This window comes from Catharus ustulatus, chromosome 22 (genome assembly GCF_009819885.2).
Source record: "Catharus ustulatus isolate bCatUst1 chromosome 22, bCatUst1.pri.v2, whole genome shotgun sequence".
In the NCBI taxonomy this organism is placed as follows: domain Eukaryota; kingdom Metazoa; phylum Chordata; class Aves; order Passeriformes; family Turdidae; genus Catharus; species Catharus ustulatus.
In genome coordinates this window covers 2616317-2633368 of record NC_046242.1, presented here as the reverse complement: position 1 = coordinate 2633368, position 17052 = coordinate 2616317, and the positions used below count along the sequence as shown (strand labels likewise).

The following is a 17052-nucleotide window of genomic DNA, read 5'->3' as shown; positions in this document are numbered from 1 at the left end:
TGGAGCTGCCCTAGCAGAAACAAAGGTAATCCCAGTCCTGGCTTTCATCTCTCAGTTTACTGCAACTAAATATCCTCAAGAGCTAAATAAGGTGGATGTGAATAGCAACTAAATGCAAATTTAAACGTATGTTAATCCAAGTGACCTATTTGTTTTTATTTTAGGAAGTAGGTAGGCTCTAAGTGTAACAGGAAATGTAAATCATTGTCTTTGCTGAGAGCTCTGATGGGAAATGGAGGAGGAATTCCCTCAGAACTTAAAGACACAAGAGAGGTTCCTTCTGGTACTTTCTGCTTCTTGGGCTTTTAAAAGTGGCTGTTGATGTCATTTTGTCCCTTTGTGTCCCTGCAGAGCTGAGGTGTCTGTGTGTGCCAAGCAGGCCTGGATCAGAAGAGTTCCTGCAGTTCTGCATTCCTGCCTGGCAGGTACTCACTTCTCCCTGGCTCTGACTAAGAGGACAGTGACTTGTTTGGTTTATGAAGTGTTGACCAAAATCTCTTTTTAATTGTTGTTTTTTAAATAAAACTTGCTTGTTAATATTACTGGGTTTGGATAGAAAAATCAACAGAAAGAGAGAAAGAAGAGAAATTGTTCCCTGATCCCTGTTTGTGACCAATGTCCACACTTACTCCAGTTGTTACTACAGTGTTGGAGACAGAGACCAAAGGATCAGGGTTGATTTAAAGCACTAATGCTTTGTTGTGCTTTATAAAATAATCTTGGTGAGCTTTACAGGCCAGATGTAATGGTATTTCTTAGCTTGAATCTTCCATCTCATTAGATTTTTATTCTCAGTACTGGATTCTGCCCTTGGAGCTGTACCTTTAGGGTATTCAAGTAAGTGTTTCACTTTTTAATTGTTTTTCCTGAATTTACAAGTTTTCTAAATGTCCTCAGGCAAGACAAACTCAAGTTAATGGTAACTAAATGAACTTTCCTGTAACAGAATTATTTGAGTGATGTTTTCAGTCTTACCTGTACAGCAAAGTGGAAAAAAAAGGGAATCAGGGAGGAAAGTGAGGTTACAGAGAAGATAGTGCTAGAAATAACATAAAAACTAATATTAATAAATTGCAACATTTAAAGGGTTTTTGTTTTCTTAATCAAGAAAAATATACCTGGCAGTGAGCAGTCTTATGAGTTCATACCAAAACAGTAATAAATCTTTCTTTATTCAACATGCACCAAACAAATAGATTCAAATGCATTTATTCTCTCTGATTTTTATGCAAACTACAGATTGCAAATAGAATATAAAATAGATTCTCCCCTGTTAGAAAATCTGGTTCCTGTTATGACAAAAATATAGTATTAAAGATTTCTTTTAAAAATACAAGCTTTATAAAATGCTAAGTAGAAAACTAACATCAGTGGTTGGTTTAAAGCCAAAAGATTAAGCCAAGGATCCATTAGAAGCCTACAAGAACCTAAAGGGGAAATATTTTATTCTTGTGCTTATCTACAGGTGCAGTGAGAAATAGTTGCTGTTCCAGGTGCATTAATAAGCTCATTTCTCTCATTTACTGGGCAAGCATTAAAGATCTTTAATGCCAGGAGTGACAAGCAGCTCTAATTCTCACTGCAGTCCAGAGTATAAAGTTTGCTCATAATTTTAATAAAATCAGTAGATTGACCTTTTGGCTTGAGCTGTGTTAGAAGGATAAATACAGTTTAGTACAGTCTGGAACCCTATTAAACTTTTTATTTTAAAATGTTGAATTAAGAAGTAATGCAGCAGATTTCAAGGATTTGACTTTCCTATGAGAATCACAAGAGAAGCAATGCTGGCTTTTCTATATTCATTCTGAAAACTACAGTTTTCTCTGCTTAAAAAAGGTCAAGTTGCCATTTTCTGCACTGTTTTGAATACATGGGATCTGGAATTTGGAAACTCCTTCCTTGTGCCACCTACAGTTTAATCTGCAGTAAACTGAAAAACCTTAGTGTGAACAAACAAACTGGAACCCAAGTTGTTTGACAAGCTTTAGAAAATCTGGAGATGCATAGATGTGGCTCCATCCTTCCACTTGTTAACATGGTCTGAAATAACAGTTCTGCAGAGTGGACAGGTTTTTTCTCTATTAAACCATAAAGAGATGCATTCTTCACAAAATGTGTGCTGGAATGGAAAGAATGACAACTTAGAGCTTCTAAGCTCTTCCATTTATATTATTTGTACAGTCTGATTTCTAAAAAGAATCATCAAACATACACTTATCTTTAATTTTTTTAAAAATGGGATTATGTGTATTACCTGGCAGATCAGCAGAATAGGCTTCTGAAATTCAGCTTGGCAAATGGAACAAATATCATCAGATTCAGAGCACTGTCTCTTGCTGGCTGGCACCCCATAGTGCTGTAAAAACAAAGGATTTGCAGCAAATTTTAATTTTAAGGGGGATGAAAAAGCCAAACCCAAAATACCAGGACAGAAAGGAATTTGGAATAAGGGCTGCTATGTCAAGGAAACTTAAATCCATAATCTAAATAAACTTTTAAAGTAGAAACAGGGCAAAAAGGTTTATTTCAAATCTTTTTCTCTAAATGGATGTGCACATATTTTTTGTGGGTGATTTTGTTGTTCAGGTGACAACACTATCATTCAGTCAAGGAACTCAGTGAAATGGGAGAATGAGTACACAGGGGTTAATTTAAACATGCATTTGTTTATTGCTAAAACAATGCAGAAGAACAGGAATGAGGAATTTCTAGAAGGATTTTCATGTAAATTGGGGTTGTGGTTTTGTCAGAAGAGAATTCAGTACTCACTGGGCGTGTAAAAAATATCCGTAAGACCTGCCTGAAGTTTCTCCATTGTCCAAAAAAGCTCAAAAGCTGCAATGGGAAGGAAAACTTGAGTTATGCTTGGTATTTTTTCACTGTCAAGTAAAAAGCTCCCAAGCTTTTGATTCCAACACTGGAAGTCACATAAGCACAGCAATAGTTCAGACTGACCCTGTTTTATTTAAATGTTTGAAATGTAACCAGATGAAGAATTTAGGCTGAATTTTTTCCTAGTGGGAATCTGGTTTTTAAGAGTGTTGAGGTTCTGAAATGAAGTACTGGAGTGCAAATGTATCAGCATTATTATCATACTTGGAATGGTCTTTAGTCCTGGAATTAAGGTAGCAGAGCATGATGAAGTGTTGGTCATGTTTAAAGCCAAACTGGTTACATTTGGGGCAGATGAGCTCTTTGGAAGCAGCCAGCCAGCAGGAAGATGTTTAAATTGTTTAGCATCACACAGGGTACTCCAGCAGAGAAAATTTCATTTCCTAGAAAATGGTGACTCTTTTAGCTGTTAATTTTGTCTTCATTTTTGCAAGTTTTGTCTGATGTGATGGGACCTATGGCAGCTGTGTCCTTTGTGTCCCAATCCATTGGTAACTAAAGAGGATTTTGAGTCCTGAGCCAGTTTTCCTGGAAGGCTGCATCAGTAAAACTGAAGTAACTTGGCTGTGAGTTCAGAAGGGCACTTTCAGAAATGTGCTGTTTCTATAACCCTCCAATGATTATTCCTGCAGAACAATCACTTGAGAATTTGATACAAAACTTGAGGAGAGTATAAATCTTGCATACCTTGAGGATGAGGTAGAGGAGGCCCAGCAGAATGCCAAGGGTCCATCCCAGGGCAGTGTCCAGCTCCCCATGGGCCATGAGGTAACGGAACCAAACTGGTATGGGGACAAACATACGGTAATACTGGCAGAGCTCTTCTAACAGCATGTACCAGTAGCCCTAAGCAAGACATGCAAAGGAATAGCTCAAGATTTAAAACTCCAAGGATTTGCAAAATACACAGAAAAGATGCATTGTTATTCTTTGGGGGAGCTTCTTGTAATGAAACAATTGAAGATCGGAGGACGAGTCTCACCACAACTATCCAAGTAACAGGAGCAGAAATGATTGTTGGAAAATCAAATTATAGGTTGAATTGGGATGGCTTGGCAGATGCCAACCTACTTAACAGGGCTGTCAGACTTAATTTCATAAGCATTAAAAAAAGTAAAGTTATATGCAAAATGAGAGTAACACAAATTTGGTCACAGAGATCAGCTTGTCATGAGTCGTGTCCTGCACTCAGGGCTAAAAAGTGACAATAAGGCACATTCTTTTAGTAACAAACAATTAATTATAATTATTGTTAATAATTACAAACTTTCTCTGTAAACAGTTTTGTGTCTATCTAAAAATCTTGTTTATTATCCCCTGATAATAAATTTCTTTAAGGATGAGGTGATAAAAACTGGGGGGCCAGGAGAGAAGCAAAAGGGGAACTGAACTCAACAGGTGACCAGAGTCCAGTAACACCCAAAAAATTAGTGAATAACAAAACAAAAGTGTCCTGCACAGAACACTGTGTGTGTGCATGTATAATCATAAATATGTAGCTTGGCTTTTAAGGAAATAAGGTAAGTTTTTATTAAAATTGTATTTATAACTCTTTCTATAATGCACACTGGATGATGCCACAATTTGCCACTATTGGCCAGATTCCTTCTTTAATTTAGCCATGGTTGATACAATGGAATTTTCAATAACTTTTTTGCATGTTACATCACTAGCTGTAGAAAAAAAAATAGAGATCTTGATTATAAATCAGTATTTAGAGAAGGCAGTTGTACCTCAGAAGAACTTGTTCTGGTACATTATAAGAGATAAAAAGGTCTCAAAACATCCTGTTCAAATGCTACCACATCAAACTGTACTTGCTAATTTATTTCTTCTGAACCAGCACTAGTAATTGCAATTTTAAGATAAAATGTAATTGGTTTTGCCTGCCTCACCTTGGGAAGCAGATAAAAATAAATACACCACCAGTGAATGTAAGCTTCTGAGAAAATTATTAAACCTCACTGATTTGAGAAATTAAGCTCTGAACCAAATTCCTTGATCTGACACAAATATTCCTTAAGTTTTTTAACAACAAAGAAAATTCAGGATTATTTTTGAAGAGACAGAAAAAAACAGCTGTTTGCATGTGCAGATCTTAAAAATCTTGACAGTTCTTGTTGAGCATGTGCAAAATTTGCTGTGCTCCAGCTGCTCCAGGCCAACTGCCCGTGTACACATTCCTACAGAGCAGAAAATAAAAGGTTTGTTTCAACCTCCAGCTTGGAGACAGAAATAAACCCATTTATCCAATGATATAATACAAGCAATTGTTTCTGATCAGACTGAAAACCTTTTTTAGCACCAAGCAGAGAAGAACATGAAATCCACAGGGTTTTCTTGCCCATGGTGGATTATATACAGACATTTAATTACAGATTTTTCTCTGGGTAGAATTTAATAATTAGTTACTTTTACCATAAGAGAATCTTCACAAGGATCAAAACTGGAGCTTGTTTCCTTACCTTGGATTTAAAAGACATGATAAAAGAAGGCACCAGGAGAATAAAGCACTTCAAGCCCATGAAGAGGAATTTCAGAATAAAGTCTGTGACTCCAACAATCCAAAGCACCTCCCAAAAGTTCATAAAATCCACAGTGGGGCTTAAGAAGATTAAGCTACAAAAAGAAGTATCAGAAGTTACTGGAGCACCTTATTTAGAGGAAACTGTAACCTGAGATCATCACAGCAGGTTTAATTAAAAAAGGAAACCTGGTTTACACCAAGGGAGAACATTTGCTAAGAAAATTGTAAATGGATCACTGAGGATCTCTGACAACTTTTCCATCTTGGAACCTTCTTTGCTGTACCTTCATCACAGCCCCCATCCCCCAGAGCTCAGTTTGGCATTTAGCCTTTGGTTTCCAGCCAAGGCTGCAGCTACAGAATGGACAAGGGGGAAAAATCAGATGGAGTCATAAACTCCCCAGAGCCCCAGGATGCCACGTTTGGTATTCCCAAGGGTCAGAGCTGGGAATCAAAGCCAGGAATGTTCTCTGTGGTACAGCAGTGCCATGAAATCGAGTATGGAGTCTAGGAAATTCCAACATACTGTTTTTAAGGACAGCACCTGTTAAATTTGGCAGAAGGGGCAGAATGGAGATTAAAGTGAAAGAGAAACCAATGCCACAATTAAAGAAAAAGTGCAGATAAAGTGTTCCCAGTTCATGCCTGAGCACTTCATGGTGGGGTGGAGCTGTTTCTCTGCTTACCTGTGATACAGGGACTGGGAGTGGAAGGTGTAGTACAAGAGGAGAGATGATCCACTTAGGTAGAGTAGTAACCAAGTGCACTGCAACTTGGAGCACCGTTCCTGCAAGGTAAATTGTAATTTGTACAGACAGTGCAGTCCTTGCTTCAGAATCAATGCTGAAAGATTTCCCAAACACCAAATCTGCTGCACCCCAGCAGTTACTACCACAGGACTTTTATCTCAGGGGATTTAGACCCCATAAGATCGGAGAAATCAGTGGAAAGGTAAAGCAGTAATTTCAGTATTTTCAAACTACCAATTTCTAGGTTTTTCTAAAGACAACCAAAACCCAGCCCACTCTGAAGAAACAATAGGTTTCTCTTTGGGAGTGAACACAGAGCTGAAAACTGAAACTGTCAACTGCTATTTCATCCCACAAATAACAAAAAAGTGATTTCAATAGTCAAAGTCAGAGGGGAAAAAAACCCTTCCCCTTGAATTTTGCAGACCTTGTTATCTGAGAATTTCCCCTGTACAGAAGCATTAAGACTTTACTTTCATCTTGATACCTAATATTATTAAGTAAATAAAACACCATCTCCATTCACATTTCTTTCAAAAATGGATTAACTTGTTTAAGTTAAGCAAGACTTAAAGAGTTTTGTTGCATAGGGTGATACTTACTCTGAGAAAAACCTGATTTACTATGCTTTTGTTTGCATACACATAAGTTGTTAGCAGCCCAATTCCGAGAGAAATGCCTATTAGGAAAATAGGATCAGTTATAAACATGAAAAGGAAAAAAAAAATCACTGAACTGGGTTAAAAAGCAGCCACTTCTAATATGTCTTTGTAATTAGAATTAATAGCTCAGACTCTCAAGCCAGGATAATTAAGCACATTGTACATATGCCAGCAAAGGAAACAGAAGCCACTGAAATGTAGTTTAGTAAATCTCCTTTTCTGATGAATAAAGCAAATAAAAATAAAGCTAAAAATAAATTGAATTACATTTCAGGCATGGTTATTAGACTATTTCTTGGCAGGGGGAGGGGGGAGGAGGGTCTGTTCCCTGATTTTGTTGCACCGTACCAGTTATGTGCTGCATGAGGAGTTTGACACACAGGATCAGGAGGTAGGGCAGGCTCTTGTGCAGCCACTGCAGGAGGTAGCGCAGCTCGGACAGGGAATTCCCTCCCTGCTCCTCCTGCTCCCCAGCAGCATCCTCCAGCCCTCCTGCCTCCCCATGGGCGTGCCCGTGGGAGCGGCTCTGGGAGCCGGCTCGGGAGGCCGCGGTGTCCCGGGGTTCGCTCGGGGAGCTGAGCTGGATGCGCACATCGCCGCTGGGCTGGCAGGAGCTCTGTGCCGAGCCCGAGCCATCGCCGCTGCCCTGGGAGCCGTGCAGGCGGGCACAGTCAGCTTGCATGGTGCGGTTTGCTCCTGGAGTTTTTCCCAATTTGTGTCTCCTAGAGCGGGATATAAACAGGAACAGTTGAGGAAAGAGAGAAATAGTTCAGCAAAATGAAAAGCAAATAGGTTGTACTGAGTGATTGTCTGAGATCACACCCCATCTCCACAGCACCTCCTCTCATGTCCCCATATTAAAATGATTTCCTTCCCTCCATGTGCAGATTTCCTGGCTGCCTTAGGATCAGCTAAAAGTGCAAATCAGAGCAGCACTGGCTTGGACAGGAGAGATCTTGGGAGTGCTGCATAATTTCACCAAAATAGCAACAGCAGTGGGCCAGAAAAGGAGCAAACACTGATGGGAAGGAAGCAGGGAGAACATTTCCATGCATCCATTAATTGGGGAGCACTGGTTCAGACACGTCCAGGAAAAAGCCAGTGCATGCTGAAAACTGAGGGCCATTAGGAGATTAATGAGATTATCCTGTCTGGGGAAGGGAGCAGAACCAGGTTAGGCCATTTTCTAAGAAGCATTTAAAAGAGTGAAAAATGAAATGCAGCCAAATGAGGTCTGATTTATCTTTCCTTTGGCATCATTTGGTTGTCTTCTGGGCACTTTTTCACTTCTCTGTGAGTCTTTACTCGGATCAAACAGGGTTAAATCAAGTTCTTTGGACTGGTGTGACATCAGAGTAATGATTTTGGAGAATGCCTGGAAGCTGAATTTGACACAATACTTGTCACTATGGAGTAATATTGAAACACTGAGAATTTTAATATAATCCTACTGTTCAAACACGGATTCCTCTTTGAAATTATTTTTTTTTTCACAGCTAGGTTCACTGAGGATACAAAAACAAAGCAAAATTGGTTTCCAACAAGAAGTTCTGGGTGCTTTTACACAAACCACAAATTCTTTGGCCTTAAAAAAGAAGGTAACATTAAATAGTAGAACCATTTTAACACATGAATACGAGAACTTACTAATATTTACAAGTGCTGCTCCTACTACTACTATTTTTTTTGGTTGGCCAAAGATGACATCATACTTCAAAGCAACCAACATTCTCGTTTTGTATTTTTTTTGCACACGAATAAAACCGATGAAGCGGGGATGGATTTGACTTGTGTGAACAGCGTTAGTGAGCGATGTTTTTACGGAAAGGAATGAAAAAAGCACCTCATTTGCACTGCAGTTGGTGTTTGGGGGCCGCGTTCTGCAAGGACTGACAGCTCGGTGTTTAAAAAGCCGGGGCTGGAGAATCGCAGCCTCGCCTGGCACTGCGCCGAGCAAACTTTCCAATCACCGAGTTATTAAATGGAATTTCAGAGGAGACTCCCACACGCACCCAGATTTCCTTCTCCCCCCTCAAATATTAACTCAAATAAGGCTCTTCAGAAAGGCCCGTTCGAGCATTCCCGGGGCCGCTGCTCCCCCCGCAGCTCGCCGGGACCCCCGGCAGGGTTTGAAGCGCCGAGAGATCTCGTCAGGAAGGTCTGTCCGGGGACCCCCCGGGTGGGTTTGCACCCCGCGAGGAGAAGGGAAGGTGACCCCGGAGCCGCGTCCCCGAGTCCCCCTCGCTCCCGGCGCCGTGAGGGGCCGCGGGGGGCGCCCCTTTCCCGCCCCCGCCCGGTACCTCACGGGGCGCCCGGCGCCTCCCGCCCTCCGCCCGCCGCCATCGCCGGGGCCCAGGGGCTGGGAGAGGGCGCGGCGGGGGGAGGAAGAGGAGGAGCCGTGAGGGGAGGAGGAGGAGGAAGAAGATGATGAGTGAGGAGAAGGAAGGAGTGAGGAGGAGGAAGGCTCAGAGCTGGGCGTTGCTTTGGCAACGTCGCGGCCTTCGCCCCGCCATGGCCCGTGAGGGGGTGGGGGGGGGCGCCTCCCCTCAGCCTCAACCCCGCCAAAACGAGCGGGGAGGTTCCTGGTGGTTTTTATTGAAAGCCTCAATTAAAATTAATCTGGGGAGGCAATAATAAGGAAGGAAATGAAGGGATATATATATAAAAATGTACGTGTGCTGCGGTATCATTGCTTGTCGGTGGCGATTAAGGGAGTCCTGCTGTCTGGAAATTGGCTTTGCCTCCCAGGAAACCTGAGGAAAGCGCTGCCCTAGTTAATGCTGCTGTAGCTCTTGGGAGAGGCTTGGAATGGAATAGATACAGGTTTTCTTTTGAAATATGCTCTTGAATAAATTAGTTTGCATCCAGAAATGGCATCTGTTTTCCCTGGCTCAGATATTTTTCTAGAAAGAGTGTTTAGGTATGCAGCTCTGAGCAGCTTTGAAAATCGGTGCTGTGTTGTTTTGAGTTAGAACAGAAATGTTAATTCCGAAGTTTAAATACAGCAATGCTGTGGGGGTCAGTGAGCCCTAGAGAGGTAAAGGATGGACCCTTAAATGTAGATTTTATGAAGTGGAAAACGAAATGTTTGGAAGAATTAAGTGACCTGGTGTTCAGTGGCACCATCTAACAACAAACCTCTCTTATTTTCAAGGAAGTAGTTGAATACACTGGCTGCATCTCTGTGTCTCTTGGAGGTAGGTTTTGAGGAGGCAATTTGCTCTACTTTTATGATGTTTTTGGAAACTCTGCCTAGAATTTCCTGACTGGAAAGTTCAGGTCACTTATCCTCTGCATTTGGTGATGGATTGGAAGAAACCTGGGCTGGTTATTACAGATAGACTTGAAGTATTAAACATACCCACAGTCCTGTTCCTGTAGACCCTCTGAACCCAGAAAATCGTTCTCATTTGTGTGATTTTTCTGTCTAATTAGCCCAATACTGCTCAGTAGCAGCACCGATGCAGATTTCAGATGCCTGGCAGGAGGCACTCAAAGAATTTCATGGCCATGTCCCCATGTTTCCAAGGATAACACAAACCTGTTGTGTTTGGCTTCTGCTGTGCCATATTGTTCATTCTCCCACTCTTTGCTCAGTCAGTCACTCACATCGTGTTTGGATTATGAAGGACAATGTGAAAAAAATCTTAATTTGCTTCTCAAATCAGGGAAAAGCAATTATAAATCTTTTATTTTTAAATAGTGTTTTATGATTGGAAATTATGCATGCCTTCTGTACATCGCTTGGAAGGGTATAAATATAAGAGATTTGTTCAGCTGCTTCTTTTTTGTAATTATAAAATGCATTAAAGTACAAATGTAGCTTTAAATCCACGTTGTTCTCAAACTGTTTCTCATTGCCACATGCACTGAAAATATGAAATTAATTCGTAGCAGCTTATTAATCAATGGTGTTTGCTCATGCAGGTCACTTGCTGATTTATCTCCAATTCACAGCTCATTAGAAGGTGTGTAACTCTTCAGAGATGTTGTTATTTAACAGGTGTGTTTTCCTAGTTCCATTAATGACCCTCTGGATTTAGTAACTCCTGACACAAGAGAGATTTGGGAGATTATTCACAGAAAATTGGAAGTCTTTTCCCATGGGCATTGGACACATTAGGTCATGGAATACCTGGTGATAAATTTACCAGTCTGTATTTGCCTGCTACTCCCAGGATGCCAATCAATTCCATAGAGTGCCCAGGCACATTTTCAGGTGTTTGTACACTCAGAACTATCCCAGACTTTCTCATCCTCCCAGGAACAGGTGGTACCTCCTTAATTGGTGCAATCAGCACTTCCCACCAGTGTGTATCTGCTTTTCCTGGGGTTGTTCAGGGCATGAACACATTGGGACAAACTCTGCTCCTTGTGGAATTCTGCCTGGGATGCCCTGGCAGTTCAGTGTGTACCTCTGCAGCAACAGTTACTCTGTCCTAGAAGTTGCTGAGAGCTTGTTTTATAGGCAGAACTATTAGAAGAACAAAGTCTGTGCCCTGAAGGAGCTCTGCAGAAACCTCAGCAGGTTAAGGGATTACAATCTTCACCTTTTGTATCACCTTTTTCCATCAGAAGGAGCTGGTGCTTTGAAATGAGGTGTGCAGCATCATCTGTGGTGGAATTTAAAGGAGCTGATCTCAGATACAGGGAAAGCAATTTTAGTTAATGATATGATAAAAAAATGGGCTTTTGGGTAAGAGCCTGTGGAATAGCAGAATGTCCTGAATATTCAAAGGCTTTATTGGTTTGTCTTCATTTTACCCAAAATGCTGCTTGAGTAGGGAAGACTTCTGCAAAATTAAGAGGGTTTAGTTTAAACTGTTTGAAGGATTTAAAAGTCCTGCCAAGAAGCTCAAATAACCTTTAGAATCCGAATGTTTCCTGAGCTTTGAGTGCTCCATCTTTTAAAAACTGTCTCCTGCATCTCTGCAAGCCCTGACTTCAGTTTGTATTTCGAGCACAAGGAAACAGCTCCCGTGCTCCTGTAGCCGAGGCAGTGAAGAATTGAGCCCAGTTCTGGGCTCTATTCATTCTCTAAACATCCCTGAGGTGGTGGCTGAGTTTCACTGCTGAACTCTGATCCTCTAAGCTTTGTCAAGGAGACTCGCAAGGAATTCGAAGCAGATATTTTTGTATTGCAATGACATCACCCCGTTCCCTGAGGTTTCCAGAAATCTTACGAGCCCTCTGTGTACAGCAGCGTGTTCATTCCTGTGAAGTCATTCTAAACTGAGAGTAATTCCACTGCAGTGCTGTCATGTAATTGTTCCAAAGCTGCTGAATTAGATCCCGGAGTCTTGTTTTTTTTTAGGCAAAGATAAAGCCTTGAATGAGAATCAGCCAGCGGAGCCACAAAGGGCAGCTGTAGTTTTTGCTCCCTGCACAGGAGGGTGCTCAGCCTCTGTCTTTATCTGCAGGAAGGAGCGATTCCCGTGGTCATCAGAACCAAGTGCAGAAGCTGTTTCCTGAACTGGGCTTTTCTTGTAGTGACCCTGGAGGATCTGTTAAAGCCAGTGACTCATAAATTATTCAGCTGTTCAAGAATTTCGGGAGGTGTGTGTTAATTGCTGCTGTTAGACCATTACCGAGGTATTTAGGTCAGAAGATGTAATGATCATGACGTTGGTATTCTCTAATGGGTGTCCTTAAAGGTGCCAGAATTTTCAATAGGATCTTTGAAGTTTCTCAGAATTAGGGTTTTTTCCCCTTCTCATTTGCTCATCTGAACGTGTGAATCCCCGTGTGAATCGTTCAGTTGAACGGGGAATTCTCATGTGTGTAAACATCAGTGGATTTACCAGGAAGGGGTAGATGAGTTTGTTAATTTATATTCCATTTGTAGTACCTGCTAGTAGTTATAGCCTTAATTATTCTGTATTTTCCTTGTTAAATCATAGAAGATCCTGAGTTGGATCATCAAAGTCCCACTCCTGGCCCTGCACAGGACAGCCCTAGCAATCCCTCCATGTGTGTGAAATACAGCAATATATTTTATGTTCCAAACCAAACTAATCTTCTAAAATTATATTTACCTTTTTAAGGATCAAAGAGGAGTCTTGGATGTTGTTGTCTGGTCAGGTTTTAGTTAAGTGAGTTTTCTGTCTGAAAGCAATTTGTCAAACCTGTGTGTTGTACAATATTGCAGCCCCCTGGATGCACATCCAATTTAGTCACTGAGGAAAGACAGCTTTGTTTTTCAAAAGCAGATGTCTGGAAAAGGAAATATCTCCTTTCAGACCTCTTGGAATAAATACAAACCCAGAAATGTAGTAGGCAAAATCTTGTTTGCTGTGGTGAAGGGGATTCGTCCCCTTAACGTCAGCACATAAATATTTGCTTCATTTCAGTCAATATTTACCTCATGGGTCAATAAAACTTGTTTTGCACTTCACAGAGTTAATATTTACTTGCTGTTTTTAGCTTGGTGATGATATTTAAAATTCTCTTAGGGATATGGGGGGCTTTTCTACTTCTTTTCTAACAAAAGATTGTGTTTTAATAGAGGTGTGTTAGTTTATTAGAAGTGTTATCCACGAGTCACACCATGTTTGTCATGTAATAAGATTATCCAGATTATGCCTATAACACCTTACAAGTATGAAAAGGATTTTTCTTTTTTTTTTTTTTTTTGCTTGAAAGGGTCAAGTGACTAAATGTCTTACCAAATTTAAAAGCAATTGCTTGTGTCTGTAAAATTAGGCTGTAAAACTTAGGATACAGGCAGTGATTCGGAAGGTTAAGTGAAATTTAAATACTCCTTACTCTGAAAATTATTTTTATTTTGGAAAGCAATCTCTAACTTAACCAATTTTTTCAGTTAAGTCAAAGCACAGTGGCCAGGCTTGTGTGGTTGAGGAGGAAATGCAGAGATGAATTTTTAGATCTTTATAGCTGAACAAAACCACATTTACAAACGTACAAGTTCATTTCCACAGAACTTCCCCTCTGCATTTCATATCGATATCACAGCTGGCTGTGTGTTGTTTCCAGAGGTTTATTGGAAGTTGATCCATGGCTTTCAACCTGCTGCAGCCTTTGTGTGCAGCCCGTGGTGAGGGCCAGGCCCAGCTCTGTGTCTGCTCCAAGGAGATAAGGGGGAAGCCACCGGTGTTATCTCCCTGTGTCCCCTGCTCCTGCCTGCTGCACTCAGCCCCGTCCTCAGCAGCTTGTTTACATTTCTGTCACTAAACAAAAGCAAACATCTCCAGTTCTGGCCCTCACAATGGTCATTCTGGGATTGATACAATTGGAGATGAGGGTGAGGTTGTTTCATTGAACTAAAATCTCTGAAGTGAATCACAGCTCACCCATATCCTTCAAACTGTCAAAAAAAAATCTGTTTATGATAATGATTATCTTAATTGAAGAGTTCGAGCTCATGCCATGCTTTTCTTCATTAATAGAATTAATGAAAGGATATTTAGAAAAGTACTTAACTATTGAACTAAGAACTACTTCTGAAGTGAAACACTGCTGAAGGAATGTTGGAATTCATCTTAGACTCCTATATAAACTTCCTCCTGGTGAACTTAACCAAGTTAACCATTTTTCAGCCTCCAATGCTGCAGTAGAAATGTGCTTCCTTCAATCTGGCTTGCTTGCAGACACAGTCTGACACACTGGATTTGGTACAGCTGCAGAATTAACATTCAAAGCTCCCATGCTGCACAGTTTCCCTACATGTTACATAAAAATGCTGTGCAGTTCCTCTCTCCAAGGCTCCCCTCCCAAACTCCCTTTTTGCCTCCCCTTTGGTTACTCTTTTAATTTATCACAATCCAATTTTGCACACTCACCCAAATCACTATTCATTGTGAGATAAACATGGTGAATTGGTAATTCTGCCCAATATTGACTTGGCATTGAAGGTAGAGCAGCTTCAGAACAAATTTTGAAGGTATGTTGTGTTTCAGGTGGTGGGAGGAAGTGTGGGTTTCTTTGAGCTGTAGAGTTGTGATGGTTTGGATGTCGTTGAGTTTCAACATCCACACTTTGAGATCCATTTCTATCTTGTTCAGTTCTTCAAGGAGAATGGCTTAGATTCCATTCCCAATTTTTCAGGAATTTTCATCCAGAGACTGAATTTCATTCAGGAAGATTTTTTGAAAAATAACTGATTTGATTTAGGGAGTAGATGGATTTTAAAGTCCTGTGGTAGGTAAATACCATCAGGAATGCCTCCTTCTCCACAGCTCTTCATGGCAAAAGTGCTCCTGTTATTTTTGTATTCTAAAGAAATATTTCCTAACCTTTATTTTACAAAGAGTCCCTTTTAGTCCAACCACCTAAATTTTTTTTACTTTTATCAGTTGTTCAGCCCAGACTTGGACATCAGTCCTTCCCTCTTTATCCTGATACTCCTTCCCCTGCAGGAAAATCTCAGCCTGGGTTCCTGTGGAGTCAGCAGTGAAGGATGGATTGGGAGCAGTGTGAAATTCTTGCTGGTGCTGCTGCATCTCCTGACAGGAGAGCAGAGCCACAGAGGAGGAAACAGCATCAACATTCTTCATAAAGCAGAGAAAATAGGTGCAGGCAAATACTTGAAATGGAACTATAATGAAATTATTGTTTATGACCCAGCTTCTCCCTTCCATCCAGAACCTGTCATTTAGGTGATTGGGCCAGCAGGTGCAAACATAATTGAATTCAGGGAAATAAATAAGGAGGGAGGCTGGGGATTGTTTGCTAAAAAGAAGATATCTAGTTTACTAATTAGGAGGATTTATAGGATGCTGCACTTAAAAATAGATGATTATTGATAGTTGATCCTAATCATGAGAGTTGCTTTATAGTTGGAGTTTCTTCCAGCAATAACCAGGAGCAAACACCCCTCTGCTCTGGACACTGGTGTTTGCAGCTGGAAACTTTCTGAAAGGCTGCACAGAAACAATTATGTCAATTCAGAGAGGAGGTAGCAAAAATATGTGTTACATCTGTCTTTGGATTCTACAGAAGTTGGAATTGTTTTTGATTATAAGAGCATAAAGTTATGGGACTGTAGGAAACTAAGATGGAAATTGCTTTTGATATTCTCATCTAAAGGTGTTTTAATGGAACAGAGAGGTGGATATTAAACTAAATATTTGTCAGTGGACACTGCTGAAGTGCAAGTTAAATATTTTTAAATTTAATTTATTTTAAATGCAGTAGTGCTGATAACACTGGCACTTAGGTCAATATCATTTCTCATTAAAGTTCTTTTAACATTCACAGCTTTATCAGTTACCACGAGCTCATCACAGCAGCCAGGTATGAATTACACATTTCCCATGCTTTATCTAATTCATTCCTCCATCCTGCACTTCAATAATTTGAATCTGAAGTATATCAGGAAAACAGAGTTGTTTTCTTCTCAAGCAGAACTATTCCTCACAAAGAGTAACAGCCAGACTGAATTGCCATGGAGGATGTTGCAGCTGAGCTTGTAAATATTATTTTGAGAGACTTACATTTCCTTCTGAAAGGAAAGAGCATTAAGGAATATTTTGAAAATACAGAAAGGGAATAATAGGGAAAAAAAACCTCCAAAACCTGCAAGATAAATTTGGCTCACCAGCCTTTTTGCAATTTCATGTCTAACATTCATTTTTGAGATAGATCAGTTACATCAAGCTGAGTTTAGTTTTATGTACCTGGTAAAATGGATTCACAAGGATCTGGCCCATTCTCCTCTGTCACCTCATATTTCTGTTTCTGTGTCTGCACATTCTTTTTTAACAGTTTGGAGAAAAAGAAATGTAAGTTTCTAAGTAAATATTTTTACATTCAGTTGCTCCATAGAGCTTCTGTATTTTGTGCAATTCCTCATGATAAAATGCAATGCTGAAGTAAAAGAGTTAATTAAAATTTAGACTGGAAACTGGAATACCAAATGAATCTAATCTGAGAGTTATGATTTCAGGTTTTCTTAAGCCCAGCAACAAATAAATGAATATCCAAGGAGTGGGACAGCCATGCACTGAGGGTTGGGACAAACTCTCAGCAGGAGCTCTGGAATGAGAGGATCTCTGATACAGAAATGTGCACTTTGCTTTTGGCTGGGCTGTTCTCAGAAGGGGTTATAATCCACCAGGAGAGTGGATTTTTCTGGATTTGGGAGGAGCCAGTAGGTCTAGAGGTGTGTGGATTATTTACCATTCCTGTTGCCTCAGGAAGTGCAGAACTCTGCTCCTACAACTTCCTCTGATGTGTCTCATGGGCAATCCAGCTTAGTGTAAAA

The 17052-nt window shown here is 40.5% G+C and overlaps 1 protein-coding gene across 2 annotated transcripts; it reads right to left on the bottom strand.

Annotated features, from left to right (window-relative positions):
* Nucleotides 1-1141: 1141 nt before the first annotated feature.
* Nucleotides 1142-9190, bottom strand: RNFT1 (ring finger protein, transmembrane 1). Of its 2 annotated transcripts, none has more exons than XM_033078098.2 (9): nucleotides 9131-9190; nucleotides 7179-7552; nucleotides 6771-6847; nucleotides 6106-6206; nucleotides 5358-5511; nucleotides 3580-3738; nucleotides 2770-2835; nucleotides 2255-2356; nucleotides 1142-2119 (listed from the first exon to the last, which is right to left on the bottom strand). In XM_033078098.2, exons 2-9 carry the CDS (start codon nucleotides 7510-7512, stop codon nucleotides 1985-1987), a joined length of 1128 nt encoding a protein of 375 aa, XP_032933989.1. In that variant the 5' UTR covers nucleotides 7513-7552; nucleotides 9131-9190; the 3' UTR covers nucleotides 1142-1984. The 2 variants fall into 2 exon arrangements, with proteins under 2 accessions (XP_032933989.1, XP_032933988.1); XM_033078097.2 differs by lacking the exon at nucleotides 9131-9190 and adding an exon at nucleotides 8674-9101.
* Nucleotides 9191-17052: the final 7862 nt, after the last annotated feature.

Coding starts and splice junctions, on each gene's coding strand:
- RNFT1 (XM_033078097.2), bottom strand. Junction 6,207..6,770: donor TAAATCAGGTTTTTCTCAGA/GTAAGTATCACC, acceptor TTTACCTTGCAG/GAACGGTGCTCCAAGTTGCA. Junction 2,357..2,769: donor GGATATTTTTTACACGCCCA/GTGAGTACTGAA, acceptor TTGTTTTTACAG/CACTATGGGGTGCCAGCCAG.